The 18,583-nt window shown below is 37.4% G+C and overlaps 1 protein-coding gene across 3 annotated transcripts; it reads right to left on the reverse strand.

Annotated features, from left to right (window-relative positions):
• Positions 1–274: 274 nt before the first annotated feature.
• Positions 275–18,355, reverse strand: NADK2 (NAD kinase 2, mitochondrial). Of its 3 annotated transcripts, none has more exons than XM_039709769.1 (12): positions 18,178–18,355; positions 17,527–17,615; positions 17,036–17,124; positions 15,442–15,523; positions 14,048–14,131; positions 10,934–11,070; positions 10,076–10,154; positions 7,693–7,836; positions 5,552–5,607; positions 5,416–5,469; positions 4,831–4,954; positions 275–3,057 (listed from the first exon to the last, which is right to left on the reverse strand). In XM_039709769.1, exons 4-12 carry the CDS (start codon positions 15,510–15,512, stop codon positions 2,919–2,921), a joined length of 888 nt encoding a protein of 295 aa, XP_039565703.1. In that variant the 5' UTR covers positions 15,513–15,523; positions 17,036–17,124; positions 17,527–17,615; positions 18,178–18,355; the 3' UTR covers positions 275–2,918. The 3 variants fall into 3 exon arrangements, with proteins under 3 accessions (XP_039565703.1, XP_039565701.1, XP_039565702.1); XM_039709767.1 differs by lacking the exon at positions 18,178–18,355 and adding an exon at positions 18,064–18,088; XM_039709768.1 differs by lacking the exon at positions 18,178–18,355 and adding an exon at positions 18,064–18,087 and having other exon boundaries at positions 7,693–7,788.
• Between the last annotated feature and the right edge of the window lie 228 nt (positions 18,356–18,583).

The following is an 18,583-nucleotide window of genomic DNA, read 5'->3' on the forward strand; positions in this document are numbered from 1 at the left end:
GGGAAAAGCATCACTGCTGCCTGTCTATTTCACAGTTATAATGATAGCTCTAGTAGATATGAAAGCCCTTTGGATAAGATGCTCAACTGACCCTTTCCTAAGGGAAACAGCCTTAAGCACTCCAGAACAAAACCTGGCACATTGATTAGTCTCTATACTACATGTAAATGCATGAAGGCTCACAAATCATTAAATCAACCTGAAACAGTAAGCAAGAAGAAACTGAGCATATGAAACACTTTTCAAGGTTGAAATCAGGCACAGGACAGCTTCATTTATCAATTAACCTTTTAATTTTTTATTATATAATGTATAAACACCACTTGGGAAAAAAAAAGCAAAGAATAACAGGTCTAGTTTAGCAGAACACAGTGTAGACTAGCATTAAATGAAAATACATTGACTTGACTCAGCAGGTAGAAGAGGTGCAAAAATCACTGTCAGTCCACAGTAATTAAATCAGTGTTAAACCAAGACTCAGTCCTGTCCTGGAATAGTGTCTACCAAGTAAGTTGTCTGTACTGCAACCCTTCGTCATAAAGGAACCTTAAAAAGGGTCCTACAGTTGTTTAATAAAAAAAGAGTAGCTGCTTACTATTAATAATAGATTTCTGAATCATCCTCCTCAATTTTAAGCATTCACCAGTAAATGCCTCAACAGAACTGCAATTAAATACAGACAAACCCAGTAGAGGCCACTCATGAGTAGGTCAGGCTTCCATTTTGCTAAATTATTAATTTGACTGAAAATTTACTAAGTAAGTCCTAATCTAGATCATACTTTGGGGCTGTAGGGCCTGAAGACATTACCTTTTAGTCTTAATATTCATAATAAGGAATGACAGGCATGTTTAAGAGGTATGCTTGCTGATCTGACTAAGCAGTCTCCATTAAAACTTCACAGCACACAAATATCTAAATAAGCAATTGTTGGGATTTCTGCTGTACATTTGCTGTGCACATGTTCAATACCTAAATCTAATCTAAGAGTAGTAAGAGTCCTAGGAAGGAATACATTAGTGTTAATGGCATTGGTGGACTTGAGGATTTTTTGAATCCTAACAGCATATTGACTAGTGTACATGACAGAGGCACGTAATAGACAATCCCTAACTGGTTACAGATAGATTGAGAGTAGCTAGAACATCCTAGTCTGTGTGCACACAACTTTTAGAAAGATTAGTCTTTTGACTCTTTACCTTTAGGCAAGCTTTGCACATTATTTTAGACTGTAAGAACTTTATTCTGATAGTTCCTGAACTTACAAACTTTTGAAAGCTTATTTGGCTACTTTGCTTTTCCTCTCTAGGTTTACAATCAAGACAACCAGACAGTGTAAATAACTCTGCAGCACACTTAAAAGGTGAAATGGACACAGTGATAGCTTATTCAGACATCTCCATCAATTTCACATTTTCCTAGAACTGAATGGCCTGGTCAAATCTATATCCTCTAAATTCTGTTTTAAGTTCTATTCACTCTAAGTCTAGAGGGAAAAAACCCTTTGTCCGTTTCCTCCACCAGTAAAGAGCAGTTTACATTTTGAAAGTGGCCATAAATACACTGATTGATTGGCCACATTGGAGAACATTTCCATTAGACCTGAGAACATCTGTTACAGAAGTCTCCTCATTCAAAAGTCGTTTTCTTAAAAACTCTTGGAAACCAAGCTGTAGTAGACAAAACATACTATTTTCAAGTTATGTAGCAGAAGAGTTCCTGCTGTAGGAATATTTGTTTTCCCAAATTCTGCCTCACCTATGCAATTATAAGCACAGATTTCAAAAGGCAGTCACAGTTCACAGTTTTTCTAAAAGATTTCAAAGGTCACTTGCTATTCTTTCATCAGAGCTTTTTTTTTTCTATTATCAACTTGATTACCTAACATGAGCAGAGACATGTGATTTGTTGTCATTTACATATCAATAGAATTCAACATAGGATTGGGAATTTAAATTTTCTGGAGAAGGTAAAAACATGCTGGGAAAACTGGAAGACATAGGTATTAGCTTGCACTCTAACTCCTAATACCCAGCATATCTCATTCTTCTGGAAATATAAGAAATTCAAAATCTAAAATTCCAAACATTCAACTAAATAAGGCCAAATATATGTCTTAATGATAGCCACTTACATACACTAGTAGTGTTCTGATCATCTGCTTGCCAGTTAATCCATTCAGTGAAGGAATATATCCCACTACAACATGATTTCTGTAATTTGTATATTCTTCATAAAGGGCTCAAGAAAACCTTTGGATTTCAAGTCCCTATCTAGCCAAACAGAAAAACTAAAAGCTACCTTATTAAAGATGTACTAAACCAGACTTATACTCTTGATGTAAGTCTACAAAGTAGAAAAAATACTGGAAGAACAAAAAAAATTGTCACAAGTTGTATGAAACTACAAAGTTGTACAATTTTTGAAAAGCATACAAAAGATTCGTATTTTCATTTCTTTTACATCAACATAATGGTTTACCAAAATCTATATATCCTTGCATCAAATTGCTAGTTTGACAGTCAACTTTTCTACAAAAGTGTATGTATGAAGTATTTAGTTTTATCAGTCCCAGACTGTTACTAAAAAACTGTACATCTGAATATTTAATACTACTGACTTAATACTTGAACCCATTTACCTGTGTTTACAAAGCTTTCATGTTTGCCTTACAAGTTAAAATGTCAATTCTCACTGAAGTTAGAGGTAACACTTCAGACATTTACACTAGATGCAAAAAAAGCTTAAATATCAGGCTAATGATTCCCCAACCCAAAGGAATGAAAAGCATTTCAAGCTTCCTCCAAATGCTCTTGCATCCGAAAAGGCCAACTTCCAATATAATGCAGCATTGTGATATCCCCATGGTTTTCCCTCTATGGATCCATAAATGTTTCAGCAAAAGACATCAGGGTCCTTCATTCTTCCAGCAGAACAGTGCACAGTGAATCTTCTGTGTCAATCAATATTGAAGCTATTGCCCCATCATTGAACTCAAAAGATGTTCCTCCATCTACAACCATACAAGCATCCCAACAACGGGAACGGACACAGACTCTGCAAAAAACCAGCAAGTACGTTATCACAAAACAGCTAGAAAATTAAAGTACTTCACACAAACACTTAACAATAAAACTGGTTCTGGGACATTCTTTTGCTTGGGTCAGTAAATGCTTACCTCCACTTAGCACAGTACTAAGCAACAGAACCCCCCAAGTTATCAGTGCTTTGTATGGACTCGGCAGAGTCCAGAGAGGACAGAAGGACTTGGTCAATACTCCCAGAGTCTGAGCACAGCCTGTAATATAACACTGGGTGTTGAAAGCTAAAGCTTAGCTATTATTTTCAAAGAAAGCTACTGATGATCCCATTCACTTAAGATTCTAATATGTGGTCTTCATGTGAAAGATATATTTTCAAGTAGCAATGTTTGAGGTTCAAATAATTTGGACATTAATGTAATCTTTTGTTACATCATTCAGAGAGAAGAAAAGTAATTACAAACCCAAAGCTGAAGGTCAGGATGCTTGCCAGCCAACTTCAAGAACGGCGGCATATTATTGTCAAGACATTATTATTAGAGTCTGACATATTTAAGTTAGTAAGTTTAAATCTAATCTTACAAAATTTAAGGCATCTCTTTTAGAGCAGAACAAGACAGAATAAAGAATTTGGCTCAGAGCTCCTTTAGACATTTGTTTTGATATAAAAATATTGAATTGACAGTTGATTACAATTGCAATACTGTATTGCTTTCAATAGTTTATATGTTATTGTTCGTATGTTCAGTTATTCTGATCATATAACTAATGGCTGTATGTGTTTATATTTAATTGTGGCACACTCCACATATCATAAAATCATTTAGATTGGGAAAGACAAGTAAGATCATTGAGCTCAACCATTAAACAAGCACTACCACTATGTCCCTAAGTGCCATGCCTACATGTCTTTTAAATACCTTCAGGGATGATAACTGGATTCCACCACTTCCACAGGCAGCCTGTTCCACTGCTTTAAAACCCTTTCCATTATGATGATTTTCCTAATATTCAATCTAAAGCTCTATTGGCACAAGTGCCCAAAGTTAAAATAATGAATTAGCAAATAATTCAGTTTGGAAATGCATTTAGTCCCACCTTCTGGTCAAAGCAGGTCTTACTTTAAAGATGGGTTAGGTTGCTTAATGCCTTGACCAGGCAAGTTTTGAGTATCTTCAAGAACAGTGATAAGACAATCTCTCCAAGAACAGTGATAAGATAATCTATAGAGACAACCTGCTCAACTGCCTGACTATTCTCACTGAGAATTTTATTTTTTTTAAATCAGAATCTCACATCCTATAAAATCATGGCTGTTGCTTTATACTCTGCTCTGAAAAGAGTTCAACTCAAACCTCCTCTGTAACCATCCTTTGGTAGCTGAAGAGCTGGATTCCCCCTTAGTCTTGTCTCCTCCAGGCTAAAGGAAAGCACTGTTTGAGTTTTTCCTTTACAAACCACTTGTTCCAGCTGCCTTATCTTCCCAGTGGCCCTTTCCTGAATTCACTTCAGTCTGTCACTGTCTGTGTCTCATCCTGAGGGAAATGGCACATGTCCAAAACTGGGCACAGTGAGATTCTTTTATTCTGTAAGATTGTGCAGGGATCAAACATTAAAAAGCCATAACACAACTAGGAAACATTTTCATCCTGCTGTTACAAGAACAATACTCAAGTCATTCAAAGCACAAACTGGATGTTGAAACACTTCAAGGGAAAGTCCTGGATTGCTCATACTTTGACAGATACACTGAACGAAGTAACTCTTTGCTATTGCAGCCAACACTTACTTTGAAGAGAAGCCACGCTGACGGCTACTTGAGAAGACTCTGTTTACAATAGGCTCTCGAACACTGAAAAACATCTTTGGTTCCTCTGGACTGTAGAGCAGAGACTCATTGTAATCATTTGTTACTGTAAGCAGAAGAGTCAGCCATTAGTTTTTCCAGAGAAAATTATTTACTCTCAGAAACACACATTCCTCCAGGGAAGACTGGCTTCTCTATCAAGAGGGAACATCGAGTCTTGACAGATGTTTAATAGTCTTTACATGCAAAAAAAATTACTTTTAGGGAAAATTTCTTTCAGTTCTACTGCATGATAAACACTCAACAGCTCTCTTCTAGTGATTGAATAGTAACTGTTTCAAATTTTAGGAGAACTGAAATTCTCCTAAAGAGGATAATTTAGACAGAAGTCTAAATAAGTGTTTTCATTTCAAGTAAGACATTGTTTGCCAACTGTGCCTAATTAATGTCTGTAAGAAAGACTACCACTGCAAGAATGCTAAAACATTGAAAGGTGAATAGTACAGAATACAAACAAAATGAACTGGCCAAAGATACTTTAAAAAAAATCTTGCCTTTTTCACTAACCTTTCTGTACCAGTTCCGTGTTCAATGGCATATTCAAACTTCCATGCTTTTTCGCTGTTGAGCCGAGAGAAAGAGCCCCAGTTAGACAGATGTATCAACACAGAACTTGGCTAGTAATGCCACATTGCTCACTCACCAATCTTAAGGATCTCTTCAATAGCTTGATGTGCAACCTTGTTAATATTATAGGACCTAGACAGAGAAGAAGTCTTGTTTGCTATAAGCAGTACAACTTAGGAAAAAACCAAGCAAAACCAAAACACCTTTCACACTGATGAAAACCTAAATTCAACATTTGGGGAGGAAAAAGAATGCTATTAAGTATGAGCTGAATACAGTTAATTTTTAAAAAAGAGTCTTAAATAAACTCTTGCTTTGGCATTTAACTGTGGCTTTGTAAAGCTTAAAAATCCATTAAGTGAAGTCTTCAGGAAAGAAGAGCATGGGATGTAGTCTCCTTGTCAATAATCCCCCTGCCTTAATACCCCAATAACTGCTGCATTAAGTCTGCATTTAAAAAATGAAGCTCTAGAGATTGTGCTCTTACCTTGTCTGTCCAATCCTTGCTAACTGATTTATTCTCTTAGTTCTCATCTATGAACCCCAACACTTCTTTACAAATATTTTACCTCTTTATTTATACCCTAAGGTGTGGTCTCGAATCTCACAAGAACTGGTGTATATAGAAAATCAGATCAGACACTTCTGATTTGACACATCTGGATGAATAAGTCAACATAGCCCCAGTCTGAACTAAGGCAAAACTCAAAAAAAAGTCTCCTTCCTCTGCCCAGACTCAAAAGTGAGTAGGTGCTAACCACAGCCACTGTGCAGCACTGCTGTGAAGATCTCACATGCCCAGGTCTCAATTCAGCTTAAAATCCTCAGTCCAGCACTTCTGTCATGGCAGGAAAACACCCCAGACTGCCATACAGATCCACTACACCCCTATCTGACCCCAGAGCTGCTGAGGGTGTGCCCAAGGCTCTCTCTTTTTTTACACTTACTGCCTACCTGCAAGCCTGAGCAGATGCTATCAAGATATCCTTTTACACAAGTTCTGGCAGCTACAGGAAACACCTGGACATTTAAATGTCTCTCAGTCCCAGGAAGTCTGAAATTCCAGGAAAGCCCCTGGACAACAGGCTAAGGGAGATCACTCCACTGAGGTCTGGCCTCACTTTAGAGAAGTCCAGCAACACATACTGATTACAGCAATGGAGACAGGCAATCCTGGAACTTGGTCCCTGGTTGTGGGTTTGCTCAGCAGAGAGTGTATGAGCAAAAGAAATGCGTAAGAACAGCATTGAATTAAGACTGTACTTTCCCAAGGTACTGAACACTAGGAAAGTTTCCTAGCAGTCTGCCAATTTCATCCTTGGCAGACTCCAGAACTAAGCTATGCTGCCTGAATACAAAATTCTGAATTACAATGAAGAGTAAAACCTAGTAACCATGGTTACAGCATGAATACTTATTTTTGAATTTCATTAAAAGCTTCTGGTTTAGTTCATCTTAGCCTACCCCATAAATCCAGTGCCTATTGTACAACTCTAAATTATGAGCACAAACACATCTCTCACATCTCAAAACTAAACTGATTAGACTTATATGCAGTAGTGCAGCACATTTAAACTGAAGTTTAAATATTTTCCCCCCTGATTAAGCTAGCACAGTTCTGTGTAGATAAGGCCATCTTTTTTAAGGGGAGTATTTTGGCAAAGAGATTATCCCATGTCAATTAAATATGAAAGAAACAAGAAGCTTGAAAGGTGAATGGACAGTAGATGTGCCAGAAAATATTTAACACTGCTTCCAAATACATGTTTTCCCATTCTTCTTAGAGCTTAGATTTTTATAAGTTTACTAGGCTACATCATCTAAACATTTTAATTTTAGACAACAAGAGTAGTTCATAGATCACCTCAGTATGCTCTCTGCAAGTCACAGCAGAATCTGTTTCCCTCACCACTCTCAACCACCCATCTTCACGTGTGGCATGCCACATTTTTCACTGAAATTACACCTAAGGCAAACTTCTGTCTCAGTGCCACAGCTCCTCATCCTTTTAAGGCTTCCCTCCATACCCACAAGTAATGAGTGCCCTGCTCATCTCGTACATCTGGAACAGTTCTGAGCCACACTGACAGTGACAATATTAGACTGACTTACCCAGAGCCCAACAGAGTCTCAGCAAGGGGAAAATGCATAGGCCAAATAGGTTCATCTAGCTTATCAGAAATGGTATTTTCTGTCAAAGCAGCAACATGTACTCACCATGCTTTTGATCCTGTTCCAGTACACACATTAAGCCCTGAACTCTTCTGTTTCTCCCAAGGACCATCATCAACTGATATTTCATAATAGGAGGCCCTATGAAGCGAGAATTTAAAACTGGGTTTGCAGGACTTAAAGTTCTCCCTGAATAAGACAGAACACAAGCCTTATCAGGCACATTACAATTTAGAGGGGCTACTTTCAAATCTGGATCACAATTTCACAGGCTTTGTACAGTGTTACCATTTGACAGCAACTTCTGATTCACCATGTTATATCAGTTTTTATAATGGACCGAAATGATTTCTACCATGAACTTTTAGGCACTTTTTCTGCAGTCACTTCTCATGTTAATTTATGCACAAAACTGCCTCTGTGGTTCATCTGCAGGGCTTGCTGGACTTACAAATAAAACTGTAAATAATTACCTTCCCTGCATACCTGTTGCACAAAACCTGTGTTTATGCTGTGATTGGGTCTCATTAAGTTATGTCAAGGAACACTAAACATTTCAACATAAATAAGTAATAGCATAATTGAACCTGAATTCTTGATCACTACAGTAACTAAAAATCCAGTGATTCTTCATTAGTAGGTTTACACAAACAGCAGGCTTACATTTCTCTTCAGGGCAAATTATTCCTAAAACTCAAAAGTACTAGGTCATGATGTACAATCATCTTCTGCATGTTACTGTTCATCTGTCAGGGGATTCCTAGTGTTAGGCCTAGAGACCAAAGTTTCTCTCTACAAGCTTCAGAATATCCAACAGTATGTTTATGAACGTAATTTGCTGATATTTCATAGGGCCTAATTCAAATTGTGATAAAGGCTTCAGATTAATAGATATCTTCTCAGAAATACCACATTTGTTGTTTTATGCACGATTGAGTTTCACCATTCTTAGTAAACAGATTATTTCAGTCTAGAAACAGCTCTTGGATGTTTGGTGCCAAGCAGTTTTACTCTCAGTAACTAAGGGCATGTTTTGTAATCACTCTTGAAAAGATGGGGAGATTAGAGAACCGAAAGTAAATTACGAACACAGGTGCACCGCTTGATTCAGTTTAATGTAATTTTTGCAAGCTGGGTATGTCAGGTTTTCTGGGGTTTTTTTTCTTCAATTTACTTGTTTTCATCACTGACATGCAGAATAAGACCTGACAAGAAGCTCCTGAAGTTATTTTTTCTAAATAAATAGCAGACCTATATATTTGAAACTAACAGAAGATTTGTCTTTATGACATTTAAGTCTTCAAGAGTAAGATCCAGTAACATACTTATTTCTAGAGGTATTGTGTTCCTCAGTGGTTCTCACATACACAGGAACCAAGAGGACAACGTACTTGTGACACTCATAGCATTGGAAAACAGCTTTGTGTTCCTCTATCACTGTACATTAAAGAAACGTTTTAGAATCTTGATAAAATTAGATTCTATTTAGTAGAAAGCAGGATTTGTATCTCTTTGAGATTAATTCCTTCTGCCAGTCTGAGGCTGAAGTCCAGAAAAAATAAAGCACTCACAGAACATTTATATTGTTTGCACCAGCAATCAGTGTCCCTGGCATTGTACAAACACAAGCTGTTAAACGCTAAAGTGGCTTTTCTGTTGTTGTTTTTGTTTGGGTCTTTTTAAAAGATAAATAATAAAGTGAAAACATATAAAATACAAGTAAAAGTTTGATCAAATCCTGATTAGGGATCATGTCTTTCACCACAGCCCCAGTCATAATCCCAGTGTCCTTCTTAATGTCTGGCTGCCAAAAATGCATTGATCTCCAGGACAGAAAGGACAGTCAAATGTATCCTGGATAAGGCAGTACCATGATATGATACAGACACAGTTCTTAAACAAAGGAAATAACTATATTCCATCAATAACAAGGTTTCTGCCAAAAGGAGGCTGATACCTTTGCCTCTAATGACAGAAAGGCAGAAAAGGGAATTGTGATAAAAGCTATTTCTGCTTGGTCATGCTAAAAGCTTATATCTAATGACAGAAAGGCAGAAAAGGGAGAAAAGAAATGATAAAAGCTATTTCTGCTTGGTCATGCTAAAAGCTTATGAAAAGATATTTAAGACAGGCAGGAGACAAGGCAGTTCAAGGACTGATATTTAAGTCATCAGTAAAAGGGAAAGAAAAAAGTCAGGAAAAATGAAAGAATAACCGGAGAGGAGGCAGAAAACCAGAAATCAACATTGCTGCACTTACATCTTTGAAAATACACTTTGTAATCCACAATAATGCAATCAGTGTTAAATATTTATGAAACAGAAGTGAAATTTGACAGTAAAATCTCACCACTGATTGTCCATTGCAATGTCATAAAAAGAAATTAAGTTAATTGTGCCTTGCTATAAAAACAAACAATTAAACATACCTGGATGAAAGAGATTCCCCAATGAAGACTTCATTGAGTGCTCTCACTGGTAAAAGATGTGGGCCAGAAATGTCAGATCCTGCAGATATCAAATATAAGAGTTTAGAATCATGGATTTAAAACACAAGATTTCAAAAACCATTCACAATTCACTGGAAGACAGACCTGCCTGGGTTTGTTTTCTAAACCAAATGCTCCATTTTTTTCAAAGACTCATTTTTTCACTGATTTACTCTGTGGTCAGTCACTGTCCTTTACTGGAGACAATAAATATTTAAACCAAGGTCAGCAATGACACTTAAGTTCAGACACTTTTCCTTGAAAAGTCACAGGCAACTAGGCAGAATGAAGTCTTCTGTCAGTCACACTTCCAGCCAAGTTAAATTCACTGGCAGTGACTTAACAGACATTTCTGATGAAGTTCAGAGAATTAGACTTCATACCACAAGGTAATTAAAGGGGATTAGAAGTTGTTCATGTTGACAAGGACTTCTTAGTGAGCAAATACAGTACTGGACACAGGTTAGGCACAGAAACATGCATCTTTCAACCCACCATAAAGAAAAGAGCTGAAGGTGTTTAAGAATTATCTACAGACAGACTCTCACATCTAATATCTTATTTGCTTGCTGGTAGTCCAAGACCAGCTTTTACAACTCTCAATTAACCTAACTTAAAAGTTAGCATGTGTACACAAACACACACACATGCTCAAGTAGTTACAGTAACTCTAAGAGACAACATTTTAAAAAAAGATCAGGTATTTTGACAGCAGCTATTTCAAATACCACAACTTTTACTTTTCTATTGCAAGTTATCATAGCAAAGTGACTATATTCTTGTCAGATTTTAACCTACTTTGATCCTGGAATCTTTCATTTATGTGAGCCCTGCTGTGTTGCTCTTGGCTTAGCTGCTGTTCATGTAAATCCACTGGGGTTGTGTTAATCCCAGTTCCTTCAAGATATAGTCGGATTCTTTGCCGCCACTGCCACCTAAGAGAAGAGAAAGAAGTCAATATGAAATATTCATTACAAAATTAGATAGGACCTGAGAGTCTCCACTCTCAAAGCAGAGCATCTTAATAGTAGGAGCTAAATATATTCAAAGTCATATTTAAAGTTTTATAGCTTCTACTATAACTTCTAAATTTAAAAAGTTAGTAATATGTAATTGTAAATTCTTTACATTTACCAATTTGCTACCTAATATTTTTTGCATGTGTAAAACTAAGAGGACAAAAGTAGTACTTTTGTAGGCCAAAAGTAGCCTACAAAAATTGTGAGTAACAAACTCTCCTCTTGAGGCATGTGATTCTAACATGTGAATGAATGACTGATAGAATACTTTTAAGAATAAAAAGCTCTCAAGAATTCACACAGAAATACATGCTGTATTTTTGACATCTTTTGTTCATATTTGACATGTCCAGAAAAGCAGCTCTATGCATCCCTTTATACATAAAAGTCCCAAGTATCCTCTCTTTTAACAATCCCTCCTGGCCCAGGAATTTAAGGTGCTTAAGAGGAATTCATCTGAAGCAAGAGAAGGATACAAAAGCCATGTTACAACATTCCAATTTTTTAATTTTTCCCTAGAGATATAAATTCCTTTTCCTCTTACAACCTAAGGTATTTCATAAAACAAAACAGCAATAGTTTTGACTAAGAAAGCAAATCATAAGAGAGTGTTATGAGCAAATCTTTTCCCTTTTCATACTGTCGATATCCAGGTGACATTAACCAGTTTTTCCTAAAATTACAAGAGACTTACACTTTACATGACTACATTGCTAGTTTTTCCTCTAGTCATCTTTATAGAGCCTCATTTACACACCCTATCTGCCCTTGAATTCCAAGTGTGACTTTAGGTAGTCAGGCAGAAAGCATGCAGTGAGTATCACTATACTAGCCTCCTTACAATGGTCCTGGCTAGAACATGTCACATCCCCCACAAAAGTAGAAAATGGGACTGTACCATCCCTATTCTGAGAACCTACTACAGCACTGACCACCAAGACAAAAAAATGTGGATGGCCTGATATTGTTTGTCCTTTCTGGCAATTCACCATCCACTACAACTCCAAGCTACCAGAAGCCCTTCCAGACCAGGATTCAGATACCCACCTATTCCAAAGTTTGCTTAGGGCCAAACAATCTAAGAACTCTCAAATGAAATACCTGCTCATGTCCTTGCCTAAGAATAAATTATTTTATTATCTCCTATTCATTAATTTATTATCTCCTATATTTCAGAAATATAATTAGCCTTTCTGTTTGGCTCTGGCGAGGTTTCCACTCCATAATGAGTAGTAACAGGAGTGCCAGCAACAAAACTATAGCTTTGTTTCCAACAAAACATCAAAACTGCCAAATGTCAAGGGAAGTTATCTGAATAAGCACTTTGAGTTTTTTACTTAAGCAAATTAGAATGACGGAGACTAAAAAGCTTCTGTTTTCTAAATCTTAGAATATGTGAGTAGAAAACACCTGCTCCTTTAGCAATACATATTGAAACTCCTTCAGTTAGTTATTCTGGCAATTGTATTAATTTAATTTCAGAACTATTCTATGGCACAAATACAGTTACACTTCAAGTTACAAACTTAATATGCTAGAAGTATGAACAAAAATCAATTGCTATATACTTTCACATGAGTGACTGATTTCTGTTTGATAGTTTGTCATCACAAAAATATTCTGTAAAGTTATTATACTACAGAACAGTGTCTCTTCATAAGTAATTATTTAAAACTTTTCTAGTCTGTCCTTTAAAATTCAGCTTGTTTCTTTTTAAATTAAGTGAGATTATTCTATTTTAAAAATATCTAGTACTGGAAACATCAAGCTATATTCAGCATGAAGAAATGTTTGCTTTACACTAATTTTGTCAGCAAAATTTAAGCCACTCTATCTCAATCACCAAAACCCCAGATGCAACACACTGACCATTTCCTAACTGTACGTGTTTCATTAGCTTCTATTCTTATGGCATCACTGTACTACATGTTTTTGAGTTCTTATAATGCTTGTACCCCCATTTTCTGTTCAGTTTATGCTGGATGTTAAGTTCTGCACCTCTAAGACAGTTCTGAGAGCAGAGGGGAGGGGAGAAGAAGCGCAGAGTTTGTTATCAGACACTGCACTCACTCTCCTGCACTCCTGCTCACAGACTGCATTGTCTGCAGCACGGACAGACAGTGGGACAGAGCTCTCCTTTGCTTTTAGTCAGTTTTCAGCTGGTTTAGGCAGAGAATTCCCCAGGCTGTGGCTTTTCTTTTTCTGATCAGCCCTGCTGTGGACTGAGCACCCAGAGTGGCACTGGGAGCTCACCCCTGGGGCCCATCAGGGCCGGGACGCTGCATTCCAGCGCCGCAGGGACGGGACAGAGACTGAGTGAGCCGAGCTGCAGCCACGACACGGCTGCCTCTGAATCTGCCGTCTCTTCAGAACAGCGAGAGGCTCCACTGCTTAATACTGTTCATTTTTTCATGTTTGTGAGTACTTTCCTTGTTAAATAAACAGTTTTTTCCACTTTTCTTGAAAGAGATTTTTCTTTACAAACCAGCCGGGGGAGGGGCACCTTGAGTTTGCTTTCTAGAGTGTTTTCACTTCAAAAGTTTCCTCCAAAATTTGCTCTAAACCAGGACATTCCTAAAATACATAAACCAATATACCCCTTACAAGAACACAGCTCCTCATTTATGAATTTGCTAAGTCGGACGTAAAAATCAATTATTGCAGGTCATCCCAGAAGACTTTTTCTGGAACTGGCAGCCAATTTTATCATTTGTATTCCAGTCTCACGCTTGACCAAAAACCTCACTTTTCAACATTATAAACATCTACACAGAATTCACAATTTGAGCCATTAAGATTTTAAGAAGCTTCAGCTACTTCTAAGGAATTGCACATGATTAGGTGTTTCTTAATCCCTCCACGTTTTTGAAAACCAAAGATCAGTGAATCCTACCTGAACTCACCACGATAAAGCTTCTGTAGTGCTTCAGGAAATGAGTATGTGTATCTCACAGGCAAGCACAGATGACCTTCTGATCTGGTAGTAAAAAATGACAATGAAAATTATAGTATTACCGTTCAGATTTGGTACCTTTGGAAAACAAAACAGATCTCCCTATGTGTTACATCTAGCAAAGCTACACTTAGACCTTTAGGACTCTCTACTGTTCTTGCATAGTACCACATCAGCAACAATACACTGCTCTCAGCTCCTGGAGTCTGTGTGTCTGAGACAGGCTATTTCTCCCACATTTCCCCTAAAAAAATGTCTGTCCAGCTAATAATCCTGCAGGAGCTCCTATCACCATTCTAGGCAAGAAATTTAAGCTTAATAAACCTGGCAAGCAGGTGAGGAAAAAAAAAATCTTTCTCCACTTATACACAAGTTAGCAACACGAACAGCTAAGCAACAAGCCTAAGATCAAAAGAATCTCATGTCAAAACTAGAAGACTAAGCCCTGCTCCCCTTCATGAGTAATATGTGACAATTTGAAGGCACTTGTTATTTAAACCCCACTAGTCAGGCTTGATAATGCAGAATAGCTACTCAGAGCATTTGAAAAGTTTTGGAAGAGAAGGTATTAAAGGAATTAAACCTTTTGACCACCACTTTATGTACTAGGAAAAAATTAACTGTCAATATCAAAAAAAAGCAGAAATATCACAAGCAGAAATCTAGATCTGGACTTCTCAGCCAGCAGAGCCTTGGCAAATTCTGAGTTTCACTTGCAATCCATTTGAAGGTTATACCAACCAAGCAATACTAACACACTGCATCTACTGAGCTGTAAGATTGATGTGGGCAGGTGGGTGCAGCTTGTGCAGAGTTCATAATAGGACAGCTAAGTGCCAACAACTGGTTCAGGAGTTTTCTGAGGTATCTTATGGTTTACATTAAGAAACAACACCAAACTTCTTCAACTGAGACTCTACTGGATCCACCTTCTTTACAAACAAATTAAGGTTCTCTGTGTTCAGGCACCACACTTAGCTGCTTTCACCAAGTCCTTCTTCCTAACCTCTGTACTGCCATCTCTAACCTCAAACTTCTGGTTAGTAATACAAGTTAACTAGCTGCAAGTGTTGTTACACTGGTGTGTGAGAACATCAGTGGCAATGTAACACAGGCATGCTTGTCCAATACTACTTAATGTCCTCTCAGATGAGACAGGACAACTCCCTGTGCAAACTTCTCTAAAAAAATAAAAGATTCCCTTGGTATCTACAACCCACTAAAAAAGGCATTTATGCTGCTAAATGCTAGAGGTATGCCTCAGGTACCACAAAAACATATGCACAGTGTGCCTAATATTAAACAAAGCATTGCTTTCCCAAATATGTTTTTACCTTTCAGGATCAGTATTTATTCCGATGACTGGTTTAAATTTATCAAAAACCTTACTGGCTGCCAACAACATTGTACCATCACCTACAAAGAAAACAGATCAAAAGTTAGTTTCACTTCACATTCTAGTACCCAAAACGGAATGTACTCCAGCATTAGCATTATGTGCATTTATATCAACAACAAATCAGGCAAGCTGGACAAAAATACAATGGGACAAAACTACTGACACCTTATCAAATAAGAGTAGTGACAACTGAATTTGAGATAGCAAACATGACTGGAAAAAGTACAACTTATCTGACAGCTATACATGCCCAGGCAATTGAATGTGGCAGAAGCAAGCTTTAGAAGAGATTTATGGGAATTTCTGTACGTTTATCAGCAGATAAGAGAAATTTTTTTAGCAAAAGTAAATTTAGAAAGTATTGCTAAACAAAGCCACAGGAGACAGGAAACAAAACCGAATGTTACTGTGAGTCACACAAAAACAATGACTTTAGCTTCACTCCAGTTGTTTTCCTAAAAAGCAATTTAAAGGTCTCATTTGTCCAAGTGTGCCAAATAGGCACACTTGGAAAAGATATCTTGAGCAAGTAGAAGTCTCAGAAGTAGAAATCTTTAAATGTGCTGGTTTCTCCAGATATTGGTATTTTTTCCTGTCTGTTAAACAGAAAGAAAACTATAACCTCATTCAGCCTTTGCAAGAAGATATAAGCTCTGAACAGCACGAAGACACAAAGCTCTGAAAACCTTAGATGATGTATTACTTCCCAACTGCTTGCCTCAACCATGAAAAATTTTGCCAAAGACAAACAGGCACTTTGGTGAAGATCTTTGAAATGCACAAGAGTGTGATAGGATGCTCCAGGAATAAACCTTTCTACCCATTCTTCATGGTGATCTAAGGGCAAACTGGACTAGTGGGAAGAGAGAAAGCTGTGGTCAAGCCTGTTTGCCACAGATGAGTGAACAGTGTGTCAGAGCCCAGCAACACAATGCTGTATTTGCAGCATATCCCAAAAAATAACACTGAATGAACTGCTGCAATCCAGTATTAAAGATAAACAATCAGGTTAATTGCTCTGTTGGTTCATCTGGAAAACACTGATCAGTGGCACAAGATGCTCAGAAGCTGCAGACTTTTTACCTGTACCATCCAACTTGATACGCCAGTCACTGGATTAAGTGTGAAAGCAAGAAAGACAGTTTGAGCAAGGGGACCATTAGGTAGAATGTTAGTCTACACCTCACATCCCAAAAAAACAACAAGTAGGTTTTAGAACTACATAAAACTACCTGACATCAAGAATTTTATCCTTTTTAGTTCATAACTATAGTAAATTCCACAGTTTACATTGTTTCACACATGAAAAACTTTTCAAGTGGCCATGCATTGGGATTCACTTCCATGGGCTACAATTTTAGATACCAGAGGTGACAAGATGGTCATAACCACTGCTTTTTGTCAGATTTTCTGACAACTAGATTAGCAATTTGTTTTCAGAATGTGCATTATTTCCAGTTGCTTCAAACACTGCCAAGTATTTTTGTGAACCATATCTATGAAAACATACTGAAACAATAAAGTCATACCTCCTGCTGATATAACAGCATCTGCCCACCGAACTGTCTCCTCATTATACTCTCGACGCTTAACAAGACGAACTTCTATCCTTTCATTCCTGTAAAGTTCAGAAAAAGTCTGAATTCCGTTCTGTACTGTTCCTTGTCACAGCCTTCCGAAAAGTTGTCCTGCAGCTAAGGAGTAATTGCAGTCATATTTGGCTTAAAAACACTTGACACACAAATGCTGTACCACTTTCTTGTTGATTTTCATGGTGATAATAGAACATGCTAGTCAACTGATCTGAGCCAGTTCACATGACAGTTCCTTCAGGAATGACTGCTCATCTGCACCCCTGTCTTTTCAGTATTTTATTATTTAGTACAAATTATTTTATTTATCTTATTATTTAGTATTTTCCTATTTTGTTAACATTTGTAACACAAGGCTTCCTTTTGTTTCATAGGATCCACAGATATTTGCACTGTGTCTGAAATCTTCAACATCCACACAATCTTACCGTAAGCTGTCCACAACATGCTCCACGTTTTTTGTATGAATGCGATGCCGTTCCAGCAGACCAGCATAGTTAGATCCCTTCAAGGCAAGCTGTAAGAGATAATTGGTATTTGTGGAAGTTAAGTACGAAGTTAAGTGCTCTCGAGCAATGCAAATAGAAGCTATTAGAAAACATGTTATTTTCTCTCAGCAGAGATACATTCTTATAAGCCTTCCACTGATTACATTTCTATATACACAGCAGTCAGGTTATACTGACTGTTCATTAAGCAAATCAAATGGCCACAGCAGTCAGGAACCATGGACTACACAAATATGCAAACAAGAATACTACATTGACTTCCATGCAACTTCAGGCACTTTGCACCTCCTGAATCTGCCAACTGATTTAAAGTCTATGTGAATCCACAGTTACACTAACTATACTTCTACCACGTGCTGAAACACCCAGTTACCTCAAAATTGTGCTGCAGAGAAGACAGACAACAAAAAAAAAAAAGAACAGGAATGACAATTAAGGAAACAGAGCCTGAAATACCTCCAGCATTACCCTTCAAATTGTATTTGAGCTAAAATGGAAGACTGCCAAGTGCTGACAAAGGTGACATTTTCTCTGCATCAAAAAAAAGCTTAAGGACAATCTACCTAATACCTTTGATACTGTTCCCTGGATTTTACACCATGTTTGTCAAAGAAGCTGATAATCATAACAAGACAAACTGTGTAGGTGCATTCTAGTCTCATCCTTCCTGGAAACTGGAGAATTTGAATACTTAATTAATCTCAACACACTCTTCAGACCACGGAAACATTTTGCAGTTTATACAGATACAGTCATAAGCAGGCAGGTGAGATTACTGACTTGTTGCAGATTAGTTTTGCAACAAGTTTTTGTGCAAGCAAAATTGAGTCACATGTTCCTTATCTTATTTAGCAAAGGGGGGGCCTCATCTGGGGTTGATACTGCCAAATATGTGTGCGCATGGAGATAAAGAAAGTGAAAGAAAGAGGGCGCAAAAGATGTTAACCAAAAGTAGTCTATAAATACATTCATAGTG

This window comes from Passer montanus, unplaced genomic scaffold (assembly GCF_014805655.1).
Source record: "Passer montanus isolate IOZ18808 unplaced genomic scaffold, ASM1480565v1 scaffold22, whole genome shotgun sequence".
Lineage (NCBI taxonomy): Eukaryota > Metazoa > Chordata > Aves > Passeriformes > Passeridae > Passer > Passer montanus.